This window comes from Erythrolamprus reginae, chromosome Z (genome assembly GCF_031021105.1).
Source record: "Erythrolamprus reginae isolate rEryReg1 chromosome Z, rEryReg1.hap1, whole genome shotgun sequence".
Taxonomy (NCBI): Eukaryota; Metazoa; Chordata; class Lepidosauria; order Squamata; family Dipsadidae; genus Erythrolamprus; species Erythrolamprus reginae.
The window spans coordinates 77148827-77168642 of record NC_091963.1 but is presented as its reverse complement, the minus strand read 5'-3'; the positions used below and the strand labels follow the sequence as shown (position 1 = coordinate 77168642).

The following is a 19816-nucleotide window of genomic DNA, read 5'->3' as shown; positions in this document are numbered from 1 at the left end:
CTAGTCCTCTTACTTTTTACATGGTTCACACTCAAACTTTGCAAAAAAACCCCCCTCAATCTTCAAGCTGCTGTAGTTTCAAAACTACTTGGCCTTTTAAGTTGATTTTTGGCAGGTGTACTAAGTACACAGCTGCAATGAGGACTTCCAATTTGCAGCACTTTCCTTCAAGTTGTTGAAAAAATATAAGAGTTCAGAGTTTGTATTTAATGGGTTTCTTTTTTTTAATCAAGATTTTTTTTATTTTTCACTCCAATCACATATGCAAAATAACATACCATCAATCTTGAAGTACATTACAATAATTAATTCTTTTAACTTTGGTATTCAAGATCCATCCAATGCTGCTTCCAATACATTTGACATCTGGAAAGGAATAGTCACTCAAACTTCTTATGTGTATTTTAAAAGCTATTAATTAATACAGTTTTTAAATTGCTTCTTTTCTAATCACATCTAATTATTGAGGTGATAGTGCTTCAATCTTCTAGGCGATAGTGCTTCAATTTTCTCCATATATCTTTAATAACAATTTCATGGATATTTATTACCATTACTTTTATAATAATTACCCTTAAAAAGGAAACAGAAATTCCCAATCATATCAAATAAATCCTAAATTTTATCTAACTATTACATGGATCAAGAGTACAGTATTTTTCGGTGTATAAGACGCACTGATGTATAAGACGCACCTAGATTTTAGAGGAGAAAAACAAGGAAAAAAGCATTCTGAACCAAATGGTGTAGTATTATATTATTTAATAAAATACCAGTGTAGCGGAATGCTTTTTAAAACCATGTACACTTTTTACAAACTTCAAACTTGACAGCTTCAAGACTTGTGGATTTCAATTCCCAGAATTCCTCCACCAGTCATGCTAGCTCAGAAATGGGAGTTGAAGTCCACAAGCCTTAAACTTGCCAGATTTGAAGACCCTTGCACTCTTAACTTCTAACTCAGGTGTCTTCAAACTTGACAGCTTTAAGACTTGTGGACTTCAATTCCCAGAATTCCTCCACCAGTCATGCTAGCTCAGAAATGGGAGTTGAAGTCCACAAGCCTTAAACTTGCCAGATTTGAAGACCCTTGCACTCTTAACTTCTAACTCAGGTGTCTTCAAACTTGACAGCTTTAAGACTTGTGGACTTCAATTCCCAGAATTCCTCCACCTGTCATGCTAGCTCAGAAATGGGAGTTGAAGTCCACAAGCATTAAACTTGCCAGGTTTGAAGATCCTTGCACTCCTAACCTCTAACGTGGGGGTCTTCCAACTTGCAGCTTTAAGACTTGTGGACTTCAACTCCCAGAATTCCTCCATCAGTCATGCCAGACTCAGCTCTTCTCCTAGTTCTCTCCCCCCCCCCCATACCCAACCACCTCACAGTTCATATTCATACCCCTTTCTGCTCTAGCTGGAGTTAGAGCTGGCATCGCTCTGCAATTGCATGACAGTTCCAGGCTCTGAAGACATAGCAGCCGTGAGTGGGAAGCCAAGCCCAGCTGAGGAAAATCTGATGGGTTCAGCTGTAGTGTGAGTTCGGCTGGGGGCGGCTAGCTTTCCACCAGGTTCTTTTCTTTTAAAGAGAGAGAGAGAGAAAAAAGGGGGGCGGACAAATAACCAGCTTCTCTAGAGCAGTGTTTCCCAACCTTGGCAACTTGAAGATATCTGGACTTCAATCCCAGAATTACCCAGCTGGCATTCGCAATTGATGGGAGATACACATTTCTTTATCTAGAGAAGCTTGTTATTCGCTCACCCCCTTCTCTCTCTCTCTCTCTCTCTTTAAAAGAAAAGAACCAGGTGGAAAGCTAGCCATCCCCATCTGAACCCACACCCCAGCTGATACCTTTCTCAGAGCTTCCTTGCATTGCAAGTAGATTGAGCAATGGAAAAACCCTGCAAAGATTTAGGGCTTGGAAAACATTCTTTGCAGAGAGTAACAGTGAAAGAGCTGAAAGAAACTTACTCAGAGCAAGTTAGAGTAATGAAACAAACCCTGCAAAGACTTAGGGCTTGAAAACATTCTTCACAGAGAATAACAAAGAAAGAGCTTGAGTACATTAATAGAAACTGGCTAGGGCTGGAAAGAAATATCTGGAGCAAGTAAATGAAAAAAACCTCCTACAAAGACAGGTTTTGAAATACATTCTTGGCAGAGATTAACAATGAACTAGCTTGCAAACAGTAAAGCTGGGAATATCTTTAGCACCTGGTTAGGGTTAGAAAGAAACTTACTCAGATTAAGTTAGAGTAATGAAACAAACCGTGGAAAGACTTAGGGCTTGGAAAACATTCTTCACAGAGAGAAACAATGAAAGAGGCTGCAAGGTAAGAGTTGGGAAGATTGTTAGCAGATAGTGAGAGCTGAGGAAAAAAAGCTACATTCAGCCTATTTGGGGGAGGAAAAAGGTGCGTCTAATACACCAAAAATACGGTATATTAATTCAAGGGGGGGAAAGGAAGGGCCAAATAATTTGTCATATATCCCAATTAGCCCAATTAATAATAATTCCTTTTAATAGATAAATAAAAATAATGAAATGGAGAAGAAATAGAAAAAAAGAAAGAAAAAAATAAGAAAAAAGGAAAACAAAAAACTCACAAAGGAACAGAGAAAATTCCTTTTAATAGGCAAATAAAAAATAAAAAAATTGAAATGGAGAAGAAAGAGAAACAAAGAGAAACAAAGAAAAAGCAAAAAGCAAAAAATGAAAAGACGGGGAAAAAACCTTTCCCCCTTTTCTTCCATATATCCCTTGTAGAACCCAAATCATTGTACTCCATTTATCACTGTAAGCCCAGTGGAATTATCAAGCCCTATTCTTATTAGATCACTGAAAACCCAGTGGAATCATTATGCCCTATTCTAAAAAACACTGTAAGAACAGTGGAATCATCATGTCCTACTCTAATTATATCACTGTAAACCCAGTGGAATCATCATGCCCTGTTGAAGAAAAAAATAATTGTGAACCTTTTTCCCTTTTCTTTTATATATCCCTTATATAACTCCAATCCTCATACCCCATTTATCACTGCAAACCTAGTGGAATCCTCATGCCTATTCACTGTAAGCCAAGTAGAATCATCATATCCTACTCTAATTATATCACTGTAAACGCAGTGGAATCATCATGCCCTGTTCTAAAAAAAGAATCACTGAATCCAATGAAATCCTCATACCCTAATCTAATGTATCACTGTAAATAAAGTGGAATCCTTGTGCCCTTTTCTAAAAAAAATCACTGAACCCATTGGAATCATCAATAAAATCTAGTCTATTTTATGGGGCAATAAACCCAATAGAAACCTCGTATCGTAATCTAATATAAATCATCGTAGCCCTAATAGAGACATCATGTCCATTTTATATCAGTATAATTTATAACTTTCCATAAATTTACAAAAAAATATACAAATTATAATCCCAAATTTTGCTTCAATTCTGTAGATATATAATTTCTAGAATCAATATTGCGTACCATCATTGATAAATTTTCTTTAAAAAAATATATAATCATCATTGTTTTTTATTTTCATAATTCTATTACCCTATTATATCATAATTCATCCATATACATAATTCTCATAATCTTTTTTATCTTATAGTTAAACCTTTTCTATGAAATTCTTTATCAATATTTTCCACCTTCCAGTAGAATAATCATGACCATTTTCTATTTTTACTTCCTTTTTCTACTACTCCATTTTTGCATTATTTACCTCTAAAATTTTAAAAATCATAACACATCTTAATTGAGCATTGTTACATACACCACACAGTTAATACTTTTTCATCTTCCAAATTAATTCCCCCTCCATTTTTCCCATTCCTATCACCCATTGTATATTCATTATTTTTCCCCATGCATTTTCCCTATAATAAATTCCAGTTAAATTTAAAATTCAGCATTTAGTTCCCATAATTCCAATTCATCATTTTGCATAGTCTTATTCTTTTATAAATTTATAACTTTATGTTAAGGCTCAGTCTTTTTCTTCTTTTTAACAATCCTGCTGCCATCCGTATTTTCCATTTCCATATTCCTTAATCTACAGTGCCAAAATGTATCTTAAGTCTCTTTTCCAATAATATTATCCAATGTATTGTGATCCTCAGGCTTCTCAAATGTTTAATTTTATTCTTTTGCCAATTGTTTAACCATTTCTCCCTCAATCAGTTCAGTTATCTCATCTCTCAAAAGTTCATTCCTTCCAAACCAAGGCTGATGACCTCCTTTCTCCTCAAAAATAAACATGTAACAAGAACATTCCATCCTCATAGCCAAAACAAATAAGATACTCCACCGCCAAGGCGAGCATCTGTTGAAAACATAAACCATAATTCTCCTTGCAGTGACTCCTCCAGCCAGATGATGGCAGTCTTTCATATCTTCTATTGTAAAATATTTCTCATTTAATGCAAAAAAGAAAAATAGCTTCCATAAAGATAAAAAAATAAAATAAAAATAAAGTAATTTAGTCATCCAATTTAACACTCCAAATTCCAAATCATTAAGCCTCTTAGAAATCCAATCTTGGACAATTTGTTGCGTCCTGAAGCTTTTTGCTATTTGCCCCATCGATAAATAACCTCTTCCGCTCCCATTTCTGGCAATTTTAGTTCCATTAAAAATAAAAATCAGAAAAATCAGATCCCTTCGGCCGTCCTCACTCACCAGCACATCGCTTGGTCTTTTTTCACCTTGCTAGCGCTTTGAATCATCCTCTTTCCAGGTGTTACTGCTCATCTGCTATCCCAGCGTTGCATTGTCTCGGCAGCTACTGTTGGCTTAGGCATGGCAGCCTAGCCAACTGTGCACCACCGCCGATGTGAGACTGGGCTGGTACATCTGGTGGGGTATGCCAAATCAGATCTCTTCCTTCAGGGAGGATCCAGTCTAGTTCATAAGAACCAGAACCCCCGGACGGCGGGGATTCGGGGTCCCCCGATGGATGAGGGGGAACCCCATGCTGCCATGGCCATTTGACCCCGCTCTCTTCCAACTATCTTTGATGCCCTGTTTGATGCTGTGGGACGGCTTCAACCCTCTTCAATTTAGCACCATTAGAAAGAGCAGATTCTCTTCTTTAAGAATACAGTGGTACCTCTACTTAATAACTTAATTTTTTCCGTGACCTGGATATCAAGTAGAAAAGTTTGTAAGTAGAAGCACTGCTCAGAGCGAAGGGACTGTTTCTTTTCTCTGGGCGCTGGCAGAGGTTTATTCCCTCTCCAAGTGCCCAGAGAAAGGAAAATGCTTTGTTCGCTCTGGACTCCCAAAGTCCCCTTAAGTGCCACCGAAAGGCTCCTCTGGCAGCCCAGTGTCACGCTGTGGGTTGACAGCCTCCAAAGACATCTAGAAACATCCAGTAGTTAAATAGTTAACTCTTGTTTGTTATTGTAGCTCCTCCCTTTCTATGATGTATCCCTGCTTTCCTCACTTCCTTTCCTACACAGGAAGAGAAGGCAAGCATCCATCTTATATTCTAGTCCTTACAATGTGAGGACATGCTTTATGCCTGCTCCAGGCATTATTATCATTTTTTACTTTTCTAATAAAAATAACTTCGTTCAGAAGGTCTCCTCGCAGCTCATTTCCATCGACTCCGTAGTTAGTCTCATTTCAGCTCACGCGGGCTGATCCTACATGAGTCCTTTCCATGACACCCAGAACAGCCCGAGGTGGCCGGGATTAAAGGGGGAATGGCAGGAAACTGGTCGGGCCTTCGTGCTGCTTTCAAATTTCCTGGGAATTTTTTCTGGGCTCAGGTTCTTAAGTAGAAAATGGTTCTTAAGAAGAAGCAAAAAAATCTTGAACACCCAGTTCTTATCTAGAAAAGTTCTTAAGTAGAGGCATTCTTAAGTAGAGGTACCACTATATATTGTTTTAATTTTGGTCTCTTCATATAAGGACTGGAAAATAGTCTTCAACTGTTTTCAGGCAGCCTATGATTTCTGCACTGCACCCATGATACAAGTGCAGTAAAAGTGATTCTGGTAACACTTTACCTTTCTTCTTGTCTCGTTTGCCCAGAATTCTACAAACTGTTTTCAGCTTTTTGGTACCAACCTTAGTATTTGCAGTTTTTCTGTACTATCTTTTGATACTTGAGCTTTGTTCAGCTCAGTTAGCAGGTCATCATAATCAGCACATTTGTCACATTTCTGACTAGTAGCTTGGGTTTCAAACTCATTCAGGTCAAAACCACCAGCAACTGTAATATGACTGCTAAAAGTATTTTGCACTTGCCTGATTTTGTGCTTGATATAGCCTCTGAATTGTAATGGAGAAATGGCAATAGAATTTAAACTTTTGTTAAGATTTCTTGAAATATCAATGTGTTCATCATCTGCTGATGTTGACTATGATGAAGAATCAGCAGCTCTGTTATTGACTTCTTTTAGACAAGATGGACACAGTTTCTGACCTGGCACAAATATTTTACTTGTAATGGCCTTTAGCTGGCCTGCTAGTGTGTCGCCCAGCACTCTTAAGCACTTTTTTTGCTTTATGACCACAGCGGGTTCTTTACAAAGATTCAAACCTTGTTAAAAAAAAAGCTTCATGATGAAGGCAAATAGTCGATCCAGCATCGAAAAGTTGTCCAGAATGCTTTTGCGACAACTTCTGTTGATCAGGCGGAAGCACTTCAATTACAGTGATCCCTCGATTATCGCGAGGGTTACGTTCCAAGACCTCTCGCGATAAACGATTTTCCGCGGTATAGTGGTGCGGAAGTAAAAACACCATCTGCGCATGCGCGCCCTTTTTTCAATGGCCGCGCATGCGCAGATGGTGGAGCCGGTGGCTGGGGAGGTGGATTCGCCACCCCCACCAGTCCTTCTTGCTCTGGGTCAGAGCCGCGGAAACCTTCGCCTCGCCGAAGCTGCGTCTGACCCCTTCGTTTGTATTGCAGCGAAGGAGGCGAAGCAAGGCTCCAAGCTCGCCTGCCGCCACCGCTGCTGCGCCTCTGCCGCCTCAGCCACCCCCTCTGTTCTGCAGGGACCTCGCATGCCACGATCTCCCTCTCTCGCCCTCCCCGTGCTTCTCCTCGGCGGTGGCCAAGTGGCAGGCTTAATGGGAGACCAAAGGCGAAAAAAGAAAAGGAAAAAAAATCCCCAAAAGAGGCAGGCACAAAGCGGGGGCACAAGGGGAGCTGCCCGGTAGAGGTTGCTTTTTTTCTTCTCGTGGGCAAGTGGAGGGGGGGAGAGAGAAGGAAAGAGAGAGAAGGAAAGAAAGAGATGAGAGAGGGAGGAAGAGAGTGTGAGAAAGGAAGAAAGAGAGAGAGAAATGATAGAAAAAAGGGGAGAAAAAAAGAGAAATGAGAAAATGATTGAAGCAGAGAATGACAGGAAAGAAAGAGAAAGAGACAGAGAAGTGACTCTTGGTGATGACGTATGATGTCATCGGGTGGGAAAAACCGTGGTATAGCAAAAAAAAAACGTGGAGTATTTTTTAATTAATATTTTCTGAAAAACCGTGGTGTAGCGTTTCGCGAAGATCGAGATCGCGAAGATCGAGGGATCACTGTAATTTCAAACCTTTACTTCTATTGTATGTCAGTAAATGACAATCTGATGTATTTGAATGACCAACTGAGCAAAGTAGAAATTCATCTGATCCTTCTGGATCCACTGCTGAGCATTCTTATTGGTATGAACAAATAATCACAACCCAGAACAAGTTCTACTTGTGTGCACACTCCTGTCTTTCTTAGTTATAATGCAAACCAGCCCTATATTCTTTGCAACTTGTAGCAAGGGTGCAGTGAAAAAACCCCCAGTCAATTCTGCCTTGCAACAACATGGTCCACAATAAGAAGGTTGGCCAACCTAACTGACTGAAGAAGATTTCTTCAAACATGTTATGAAACCTGGCCTCACCCTTCCATTTCCTAACAAACATTGCTGTTTTTTCAGTTTTCTTGAATACAGTCTTATAACATTTTTTATTTTAAAAAAATGCTGTTTATTAAAAAAAAAGAATCACCTTTACTGCATTTGTATCAAGGGTGCAGTGCAGAAATCACAGGCTGCCCAAAAACAGTTGAGGACATTTTTCCAATCCTTATATGAAGAGACACCAAACTTAAAATAATATATACTTAAAGAAGAGAATCTGTTCTTTCTAATGTTGCTAAATTGAAGAGATTGAAGCTGTCCCACAGGATCAAATAGGGCATCAAGAATAGCCAAAATTTGGTTAAAAACTGTTAAATACCAACTTTGAACTTGTATATTTTTTCAACAACTTGAAGGAAAGTACTACAAATTGGAAGTCCTCATTGCAGCTGTGTACGTAGTGCACCTGCCAAAAATCAACTTGAAAGGCCAAGTAGTTTTGAAACTACAGCAGCCTGAAGATTGCTGTGAATTCATTTTTGAAGGTTTTTTGCAAAGTTTGAGCGTGAACCATGTAAAAAGTAAGAGGCCTAGGTACATGGGGTTTTGTCAGTTTATAAAGCCTTACAAGGTGTGCAGGTTCTCCAAATATCTCCAACATACTACTGAAACCGCCATGTTTACAGCTTCTGGAAATTGGCCCAAAATGTCATTTTTGCTGACTCAGCATTTTGCAATCCTTTACTTGAACTCTCCTAGAATTTCCAATTTTTAGTCTTTTGAACTAAAATTTTGAACTAAAATTTTCTTTATTTCATAAAGAAACTTCCAAATTTCATCAAAATCTGAGATGGTAAGGTGGGGACGATCTTTAAAATTGGTCCACTTGACACGGAATGACTAAATAACGCTGTACATGATCTTTAAAAAAGGTGTGCATCATGTGGAAATGCATTTGAAAACCTTTTCAAATCAGTACAAAAATTATATCGTTTTGCACTAATATGACTCTCTCCCTACAAGAGATAAATTGTTTTATTGATTTGAAAAGAGATGTGTTAGATAGGATCTATGACAATTTCTGCAGCCAACTCCCCATGGCCAATTCACTGGAGAAAAATTACACTAATATCGAAAAAATAGGAAAAAAATAGATTTGTTTAAAAAAGGATACCAAAGGTGGGACAAAATGAAATGTAGATAACAAAAATTAAAATATTTTAAAATTATTAAATTGAATAGTTGAATTGTCCTGTAGTGAGTTATCCTGTGGCAAGTTGGCATTAGTGAATTGACCATGGTGAATTGGCTGCAGCAAGTTGTCCCATTCTGTTTCAGACATGCTCCTACAAATTGCAGAGTGTACCTTTCAAAAGATTTGAAGAATTCTATTGAATGGCAAGATGAGTTACTTGATTTCGGTAGCTATGATTGAATTACATTTTCCGGTATCTTTTTTCATTGATTTTCACTCCTATGTCCACAATTCTATCAAAACCAATGGGAAAAAGAAGTTTTTATTGAAGATAACTGGCTAATATCTTTTCAGTGAAGGAAATCACGTTTAGAACTATGAAAAGAGTGTCTTACAAAATAAGTTTATGACAATATATGAAATTATTACAGTGAAATTCTATGAATGGCATTATCTCTTCATGAGGGCTAATATAAAAGTTCTTGAATTAAACTGGGAAGGCTATGGAAACTACAGGATGCCTTTGGGCCATTTTCTTTCTCTGGCAAACTACCAATGACAAGATTGTTGTTACAGAGTTAAATAAAAATAGGTTTAATGTAAGCTACCTTGAATGAAATAAAACTTTTATAATTTTTTCTCTTTCGATGTCTTTATTTTTCTTTTGCAGTATTTCTTAAAAATAATATTCATAACCTGAAATAATATGTTCTGAATAATGAATAAACCAATATTTTGTAAGCATTAGAAAATACTAAGCATTTCATGCATGCATTGATAGCAAACTACAGTACGTTATACTTAGTATACTTATAACAGCAGGAAAGAATTAATGGAGAATGAAAGTTAACTAATGTTCAATATTATTTTATTTAACTTTTATGAAATGAGAAAGTAAGTTGTAGTTGATATATTGATACAATTTTCCAAAATCATTCATAAATAACTTTTTCATCTGAATTTTATTTAAAGGTCGAACACTTTCGGATGTTAGTCATATTTCAAATATCAACTTAAGTGGCGTTAATGAAACAGCATGTAGTTCTGGTCTGAATAGCAGACAGGATCCTTCGCCTGATGATCTGAACAACTTGAATATTAGTTCTTTGCAAGCACAAGAGGATTTACTGGATGGATGCCGAGTATGTTTAATAGTGCATGTTCAATTCTAAAATTATCCAGATAATTCTATAGATTTTAGAATTTGTGAAATTATATTGTTCATGAATGTAACTAAGCAGAATCTGATGTTTCATCTCTGAATACAGTGGTACCTCAAGATACGAACCCCTCGTCTTACGAACAACTCGTGATACGAACCCGGGGTTCAGAAAAATTTTGCCTCTTCTTACGAACTTTTTTCAAGTTACGAACCGGCGTTCGGAAACTGCTGGGAAGCCGCGCGGCTGTTTTAAAAGATGACAGCCGGGCGGCGGGGCTTCCCAGCAGCCTCCCGAACGCCGGTTCGTAACTCGAAAAAAGTTCGTAAGAAGAGGCAAAAATTTTCTGAACCCCGGGTTCGGTTCGGGAGGTTGCTGGGAAGCCCCCCAGCCCGGCTGTCACCTTTTAAAACAACCGCGCGGCTTCCCAGCAGTCTCCGAACGCCGAACGCGGAAGTTCGGGTTTGGCGTTCGGCTTCGGGAAGCTGCTGGGAAGCCGCGCGGCTGTTTTAAAAGGTGACAGCCGGCCTGGGGGGCTTCCCAGCAACCTCCCGAACCCCGAACGTTTGTCGAACTTCCGGATTCGGGGTTCGGGAGGTTGCTGGGAAGCCCCCCAGGCCGGCTGTCACCTTTTAAAATAGCCGCGCGGCTTCCCAGCAGTCGCCGAACGCCGGTTTTTTGCGGGGGGTTTTTTGGTTGCACTGATTAATTGACTTTACATTGTTTCCTATGGGAAACAATGTTTCGTCTTACGAACCTTTCGTCTTACGAACCTCCCCCTGGAACCAATTAGGTTCGTAAGACGAGGTATGACTGTAATTGGTTAAAAGCAATTATCCTATTATTATTATTGCACCACAGACTGAAAAAAGAAGAAAAACTATTGCTTACAAACTATGTTAAATTATTTTATTTCCCCATGGAACTAATTAAGTAACATTTTAATGCAATACCTCCTTGATAATACAGGAAACTAAAAAAATCAATAGTAGGAATATAATGAAGGAATGCTGAATACTGAGTTGTATTATGCCAGACTAATATATAGTAAATAATAATGAAGTGTATGACAGCCAGTTTATTAATATAGTGGTTATGGAATCAACTTAGAAATTGGGAGACTGCGTTATATTTCCTCTTGGGGTACAAAGCAAGTTGGATTATATTGAGTTAGTCACTCTCTCATTGAATGGAAGGGGAAAAAACTATACTACAATGAACATGCTATAGATAAAATTTGAATGATGCTGTAACTGAAAGGAAATTGAATCAAGTTTGGTTGTTTGCTTACAGATGCTTGATTACTTTACTAGGTAACATTGTCAGTTATAGAAAGTGTGAGGTGTGCTCCCTTTTTGTTTATTATTTGATAAATGTATATGGCCATCACATGGCAATTATGTATAGTAGCTGGCCCTGTCCGTTTTAATAGGGATATGGTTTTCTTGCTAGTTTCTGGATTAGGGTATTGTTCAAATTCTCTTCGCCACCCAAAGCCCTGGAATAATTGTGTCCAGCTGGCAGCCCACAGCAAGCTCAGTCAGTCAGTGTCAGGGTTCTAGTACTCACCCGACAGACCAGAGCAAACCCTGACGGACTCCCCAGGAATCATTTAATTGGCAAGAGCAGAAACAGCAGGAACCGAGATTCTACTGCTGATAGAATCACTGGCAGGTTGGTTCAAATTCTTCTGGCTCATTAATAGATTGAAAAACAGCAGAAGCTCAAAAATTAAAAGAAAATGAGATTTAAGGGTAAAATTTAAAATAAAATTAAAAAATTAAATAAAATTAAAATTGAAGGGGCCTCAAATTTAAAGCTAAGGATGTACTCACAAATCCTGGAGTCCTCTGGTTGAAACCAAGATTCAGGAAAGGAGCAGTGGTAGCCATAAGTGTCCTCTCTGAGGACTGAGTTGAAACTGAATCCCAAGGGGCAGATCCAGCAAAACAGTCATTCCAGGGTTATCCTTTCTATAATTTGTATTGGATGTGCTACAGCACATTGAGTGATTAGGCACTCAATGCACTGTATAAAGTTGATAAAGTTGCACGGATATTCATTTTGTTGGAAGATGTTGTATAGGTTGTTTGTTTCATTTCATTTGTTTCATTTTTCCAGTCTTAAATTGTTGCAGTGTGCTTATATTAATTAGAATAATGTTCTTGCACATCTCCTGTGAAGTTGTTGTTACTTTGGTAATGGAGAATTCATTTACTCTTCTTAGTTGCTTTTTAAAAATATAGACTTGGGTTTTGAATTTGCTGTTTCTTCTGATGAAGAAAAAGATATTCAAAAAGGATAGTGGGATATTGTTTTCATGTTTCCTTGTGAATTTTATTTTTTTAAGTATCTTAGTTTATTTTTATATTACATCTTTACTGTTCCTTTTTTATTATGGCAAAGGTGTCAATTACATATCATATCTTGTTTGTTTGTTTGAATTTCTAGGCCGCCCTAAAAACAATTTAAAATCTAAACTAAAATCCCACGTAATAAAATACATTTAACATTTATTTATTCATAATAATTCTTTCATACCATTCACCAGAGCATGAAGGCAATGCTCAATGGCCCCAGACCTTCCGGCAAAAAAGGTGGTTTTAGGGACTTACGATAGGCCAGGAGGATGGGGAAGGTGCAATCTTGGGGGGGGGGGGGGCTGATTCCAAAGGGTCGGAGCAGTCATAGAGAAGGCGACATTGCTTGGCTGACAGGACCCGGAGAAAGCCAACTCTGGGCTCTAACAAGTCGCTGTGTGAGAGTGCTGTACTTTTTAGATGTTTCATTATGATCTGTACATGAGGCTGCTGTATACCTCCCAGAGACCAATAAGATCTCACAGAGTTACCCTTCTCCGGTTCCCGTCAACTAAGCAATGCAGGTTGATGGGGCCGTGGGGAAGGGCCTTCTCTGTGGCCGCCCTGGTTCTATGGAACCAACTGTTCCCCAATTTCCATACTGCTCCCATCTTATTGCCTTCCAAAAGGCAGTGAAGACCTGGCTTTAGCGGCAGGCCTGGGGGCTGTGAATACTACTATCTGTCACAACCGAATTGCGTCGGTAGGACCTAACTGGATAGGTTAGGTATGTATGTTGATTGGTTGGATTGTTGTGGGTTTTTATTAGAATTTTATTGTTTAATTATAATTAAACAATAAAATTCTAATAAAACCCCACAAAAATAAAATAATCAAGACCCACCTCTATCGCCAGGCATCGGGGAAATAAGACATCTCCCCCAGGCTTTTTATATTTCATGTTTGGTATGTATGTGCTGTATGGTTTTTAATTGTTGGGGTTTTTATATATATATTATTATTAGATTTGTCCCATTGTTACACTGTTTCTTATTACTGTTGTGAGCCACCCCCAGTCTTCAGAGAGGGGCGGCATACAAATCTAATAAATTATTATTATTATTATTATTATTATTATTATTATTATTATTATTTTAATAGGTTTAGTTTTAATATTAATATTGGCTTCTATTATTGTATTATAGTGTGTTTTATATTGTTGTAAGCATCCCTGAGTCCCACAGAATTGGGCGGCATAGAAGTCAAATCTATCTATCTATCTATCTATCTATCTATCTATCTATCTATCTATCTATCTATCTATCTCTGCTATGAAGTTAAATCAATCAATCTCTGCTATAAGTCCTGAGATCCTTTGATTTGTTGGTATATTTGTCTATCAAATTGCAAATGGGTAGTGAGGAGGAGATTGATAATACAGTGTTCCCTCGATTTCCGTGGGGGATGCGTTCTGAGACCGCCCGCGAAAGTCGAATTTCCGCGAAGTAGAGATGTGGAAGTAAATACACCATTTTTGGCTATGGACAGTATCACAAGCCATCCTTTAACACTTTAAACCCCTAAATTACCATTTCCCATTACCATTATTACTGGTACTCACCATTGAATAAGACACTTAGTGATCCTGATATTTATAAACATAATTATTTATTAACAATAATTATTTTTTTTGTTATTTATTTGCAAAAATTATTAGTTTGGCGATGACATATGATGTCATTGGGTGGGAAAAACCGTGGTATAGGGAAAAAAACCTGCATTTTTTAATTAATATTTTTTGAAAAATCGTGGTACAGTGGAACCCCGACATAAGAGCTGCTCTACTTAAGAGCAACTCGAGATAAGAGCTGGGAGGGGAGAGATATTTTTGTTCTACTCACAAGCCCAAATTCGAGATACAAGCGCCAAGGAGCTGTCTCCTGAAGCCAAACGCTAACTTCCGTGTTCGGCTTCAGGAGACAGCTGCGAAGCGGCGCGCGTGTTTTAAAAGGTTGCAGCCGGCCTGGGGGGCTCGGGGGGGTGCTTGCAGCTTTCTTTCTTGCTCTTTTTCTTTCTCTCTTTTACCTTCCCTTCCTCTATTTCTTCTTTTCTTTCTCCTTCCCACCTTCTTCCCTCCCTCCCTCCCTTCACTCATTCCTCTCTTACTCTCCCCTTTCATAAGTTTCCTTGCTTCCTTCCTCTGTTCCTGTCCCTTCCCCCTTTCTTTCTTTCTTTCTTTCTTTCTTTCTTTCTTTCTTTCTTTCTTTCTTTCTTTCTTTCTTGCTCTTTTTCTTTCTCTCTTTTACCTTCCCTTCCTCTATTTCTTCTTTTCTTTCTCCTTTCCACCTTCTTCCCTCCCTCCCTTCACTCATTCCTCTCTTACTCTCCCCTTTCATAAGTTTCCTTGCTTCCTTCCTCTGTTCCTGTCCCTTCCCTCTTTCCTTCCTTCCCACCCTCCGTCCATTCATTCACCCATTCCTCTCTTGATCGCTTAAAGCCGGTCCCTGGTGCAAAAAGGGTTGGGGACCTCTGTCCTACAGGATTGGGTGGCAGAGAAGTTGAACATATGTAAATTTAAAAGTTTAAGAAAGTTTACAAGTTAAGTGAAAGAAACTTCATTATTCATTTATATGTACATGTACATTTCTTCATTAAAAACATGTCTTTCTGCATAATTTAGACTAACTTTGTGAGTTTTTTGAGGGCTGGAACCAATTAAAATTATTTACATTAATTCCTATGGGGAAAAGTCGTTCGAGATAAGAGCTGCTCGACTTAAGAGCCCAGGTCCGGAACGAATTAAACTCGTATCTCGAGGTACCACTGTATAGGCACTTGCAAGGAGAGTCCAACATGGGTAATTCTACAGTCTGATTGGTAGGGACTGAGTTTAATTTAAATATTAGCCAGGCACCGCCCCCTAGCCCTCCAGTCTAAAAAACTCAGTCGCAGTAATGGGACTTAGAGTTTTTCTCTCTGATGTTAAACCATGGTTTAAGTATATAAGTTTAGTAAAATTATTTATTCTGGGAATGTACTTGTATTAACATTTTTTTCTCCCCTTTCTTTTCTCTTGCAGGCACTTCGGGGGCAGCTCCATGGCAGCATAGGGTTCCTACCCTCCGTGGGGCGAACCCTTTGAGCTGCGGCTCCTTTTCCTTTGACCCACTCTCAAGCCTCTGTGTGGGTTAGGAAGGAGCCCCCGGGTTGCTTACCTCCGTGGTAGCGCCCGGTGTCAAATACCGCGGCTGGCGCTATGGGGAGCCTGCTCCCTGTGGCGGGCACGCTGCAGGGGAATCCGGAGCTGGAAGCGCCCCCTCAGAGCCCCCGGGATCGCTTGGCTGGCTCGTTTCCTCAGGGGAAGCCCTCGGTTTAGGGCGGCGGCCATTTTGAAGGCAAATCGGGCGGGAACGGAAGGTAGCTTCCCGCCCGTTTCCCTGGTAACGTTGCGGCGGCCATTGTTGAAGCCAGGGCCGCAGGACTTGTTTGTTGGGCCACGTGGTTGCCATGGCAACCGGAGCGTCACCCTATTGGAGGCCTCGGTCAGCGTGACTCACGCTCTGTAGGCTTGCTTGCCTCTTTTAATCTGCCCTGATACACGCAGCCGCACTGGAGGCCAGAGGAAAAAAGACACTTTGCAAACGTTTTTTTTCCTTCTGTCGTGTCTGGCTGAGTGGTTTGCCATTGTCTCTCCAGAATTGTGAGTGTTTAACAATAGAACTAAGGATGGCAGAAACACCAACCCATACCGTGGAGGAGGCTGTAGGCTTAACTAAGCCAAGTACCCCCAAGGAGAGAAGCCAGAAATCTAAGGTTTCCCAGGGGGCTTCGCTGAGGGAGGCAGAGAGGCGTATCAAAGCCCTTGAAAAACAATTAGAGGCAACTCAAAAACAGGCCTCCCTAGCCACCTTGTCTTCTGGACCCGAACCCTTGCCAGCCTCCCCCGCGATTCCATCAGGGGTAGCAGGCTCGGCTTCTGAGAGGGACTGGTCCCCGGAGCGCCCTTTGCAGTTTGGTCCTGGCCCTGCTCTTGAGGCCTACTCCTCTGCGCGACAACCCTCTGTGTGGCCTGGCAATTTTCCACCTCAGGCCTCTGCTCACTCAGCCTATGGCCCAGCGCAGGCTACCTTTACACCTACAGCAGCTGGCCTGCGCAGCGCTCAAGATAACTGGCAAAGCATGCCTCCTGCCCTGCAGGATCTGATTACCAGTGCGTTTTCCCAGTGCGTTACAACGGGTGCGCACCAACAACGCCAACCAGCGGGGCCACCACCGTTGAGGTTCAGAGATCCATGGACAGCCCCAGCCACACATTCGCTGGCCGATTCCATGGAGGAGGAGGGCTCTCCCGGAGACGCCTTCAGTGACCAAGATGATGAGCTATCGGGCGATGAGCAACCGCCAGAGCAGCCCGCGGTCACTGGTTTGTTCAAGCCTTCCCTGTACAAGATTTTGCTTAATAAAGCAAAATGGACTATTGATCAGGCAGGGGAGGGGCCCCAATCGGAGACCACAGCTTCAGCTCCTACCACTGGACGCCTCTTTGTTTTACCAAAGCAAGAGACGGTAAGCATACCGTCTTCCCAGGTATTCCTAGAGACTATTCAACGGCCTTGGGAGAACCCGGCGGCTGCTCAAGGTCCATCAGTCCTGGACCGAAAATTTTATTCCTTCGATCAGGCGATGGAGGACATGTTGGTTTTTCCACCCGTCGACAAGCCCATCACAAGCCTTGTTTCCAATGCGCTGGTACCTTCAGAGTCCCAAGAGGGCCTGAAGGCTGAGGACAAACGGGCTGAAAATGTCGTCAGGAAGACCCATCAGATGGCGGCATGGGCCATTCGGGCCGCTTCTGCAGCCTCGTTTTTTAATAGGGCCACGCTGCTGTGGATTAGAGACATCCAATCAAGGGTTAATCCGGAGGATGGTCGCCTCAGGCAGGACCTCAACAAGCTGCTGGCGGCCATGGAGTTCTCGGCGGATGCCACAGCAAACGCGGCCAAGTTCGCTTCCAGGGCCATGGCTTCCTCAGTGGCCTCCCGCCATCTTATCTGGCTCCGCCACTGGCAAGCGGACGTAAAGTCAAAGTGGTCCTTGGCATCTTCCCCCTTTACAGGTAAAAAGCTGTTTGGTGAAGCCCTCGACGAGGTGTTAATCGAGGACAAGGATAAGAAGAAGGTGATGCCCAAGTCAAATCGGGGTCAAAATAGGCGGTTTACGCCTTATCAACGACGCCAGCCCTTTCGGCCTGAGCCCGCCTCCGCCTCTGCCCAGGCACCGAGGCCCTTTTACCAGGGCTCTTCCAACCAAGGGTTTTTTAGGTCAGACCGGACCTTCAATGACCGTTACAGATCCTCGCAAGGACGCTGCCCTTTCAGGGGAGCCAATCGTGGCTTCCGAAAAAATAAGTGACTCTCAGGATTCGCTTCAGCTGGGAGGCAGGTTGGCGCTTTTCGCACACCGTTGGCAGTGCACATCAACAGATGCCTGGGCGACAGCGGCTCACGGTCTAACACTAGAATTCATTCGACCACCGCCGCAGCGATTTCTTCCCTGCCCTGTCCCTTCAGACCCCCAGAAACGGTTCCTCTTGCATCAGGAAGTATTGCATCTACTAGAAATCGGAGCCATAGAGGCGGTTCCCACAGACCAACGGGGCAAGGGGTTTTATTCTGTAGTGTTCCTTGTCCCGAAGTCGTCCGGGGGAGTCCGTCTAATCTTGAATCTTCGGCAACTGAACTTGTACATCAAGTACCGAAGATTCAAGATGCATTCGCTCCGGTCAATTCTTGCTTCGGTACGGCTCAACGATGTGATGACTTCAATCGACCTCAAGGAGGCTTATCTCCACGTTCCTATTTGTCCTTCGCACCGACAGTTTCTGCGTTTCAGTCTGGAGGACAATCATTTCCAATACCGGGCTATGCCCTTCGGACTGTCTTCAGCACCGCAAACATTCACGACGTTGCTGGACGTCCTCACGGCCTGGCTGCGACAACGGTCGGTACGCCTGATGGCGTACCTCGACGATATTGTCATTCTGGCCAGGACAACAGAGGAAGCGGACAGCCATCTCCGCCTAACCATCAGGACGCTCCAGGCTCACGGTTTCTCAGTAAATTGGGAAAAGAGCCACCTGACCGCTACCACACGTCTGGCCCATCTGGGCACAACTATAGACTCAACCAAGGGGATGGTCTTTCTGTCCCAGGAGAGACAATCCTCCATCCGAAAGCTGCTTCGAGAACTGGACAGGCAACGATATCCCCGCCTGTCCTTCCTGTCGAAGGTCTTAGGAACGTTGGTATCCTGCATAGACATTTTACCATGGGCTCGTCACCATCTACGCCCACTGCAGTGGTTCCTGCTCCCCTTTCAGCGGACAAAATGCAGTCATCTTCACCGGAAAGTACTCCTTACCACCAGGGTGTGCAGGTCCCTCCAATGGTGGGTTACTCCGGCGTTAGGGAGGGGATCCTCCTTCCTACAGAAGGATCTTCTCATGGTAACAACGGACGCCAGCCTAACTGGGTGGGGGGCTCACACGTCCTCCCAGATGGCCCAGGGCCTTTGGGGGTCAGAGGATTTAAGAGACTGCAACATCAATCTGTTGGAGCTACGGGCGGTCTCGTTAGCCCTCCGGAGATTCGCCAACTTAGTGAGGGGTCACGATGTTTTGATTATGACAGACAATGTTTCCACACGGTCACACATAAACAGACAGGGCGGAACACGGTCCAGGAGATTGATGCAGGAGACCGAGTCCCTGATGTCATGGGCCGAGGCCAATCTCACTTCCCTTTCTGCGGAGCACATTTCAGGGGTGGACAATGTGTGTGCAGACTGGTTAAGTCGGGAGACTCTGGACCCAGGGGAATGGTGTCTCGACACCTCACTGTTCCAGGAGATTGTGGGGAGGTTCGGGAGTCCAGTTATGGATCTTTTTGCCACATGTTCCAATACTCAGCTCCCCCGGTTCCTCTCTCGTTTCCCCTCCCCGGGAGCGGAGGGGGTGAATGCGCTACGCCAAGGGTGGCCTTCCGGTCTGCTCTACGCCTTTCCACCGGTCATCTTAATACCAAGGGTGATCCGGAAGATAATACAGGAAAGAGCGGAGGTGCTGCTGGTGGCTCCCTTTTGGCCTCGACGCAGTTGGTTTGCCAATCTCACAGAGCTGTCAGTCTCCCCCCACTGGAGGATTCCCAGTCATCGGATTTCCCTCCACCAAGGGACAATATTTCATCCAGAGCCCCAGTGGTGGCAACTAACCGTCTGGCACTTGAGCGGCTCCATTTGAGACACCAGCTCGT

At 42.1% G+C, this 19816-nt stretch overlaps 1 protein-coding gene across 9 annotated transcripts in view; it reads left to right on the top strand.

The window, feature by feature from the left end:
* The window catches only part of TOPBP1 (DNA topoisomerase II binding protein 1), a 217414-nt gene that overhangs the window by 41509 nt on the left and 156089 nt on the right, over window positions 1-19816 (top strand). For all 9 annotated transcript variants that reach the window (XM_070730152.1, XM_070730148.1, XM_070730150.1 and 6 more), the window contains exon 8: window positions 10019-10188. In XM_070730152.1, the coding sequence (XP_070586253.1) occupies window positions 10019-10188 (170 nt within the window). The remainder of the gene's footprint in view (window positions 1-10018; window positions 10189-19816) is intronic.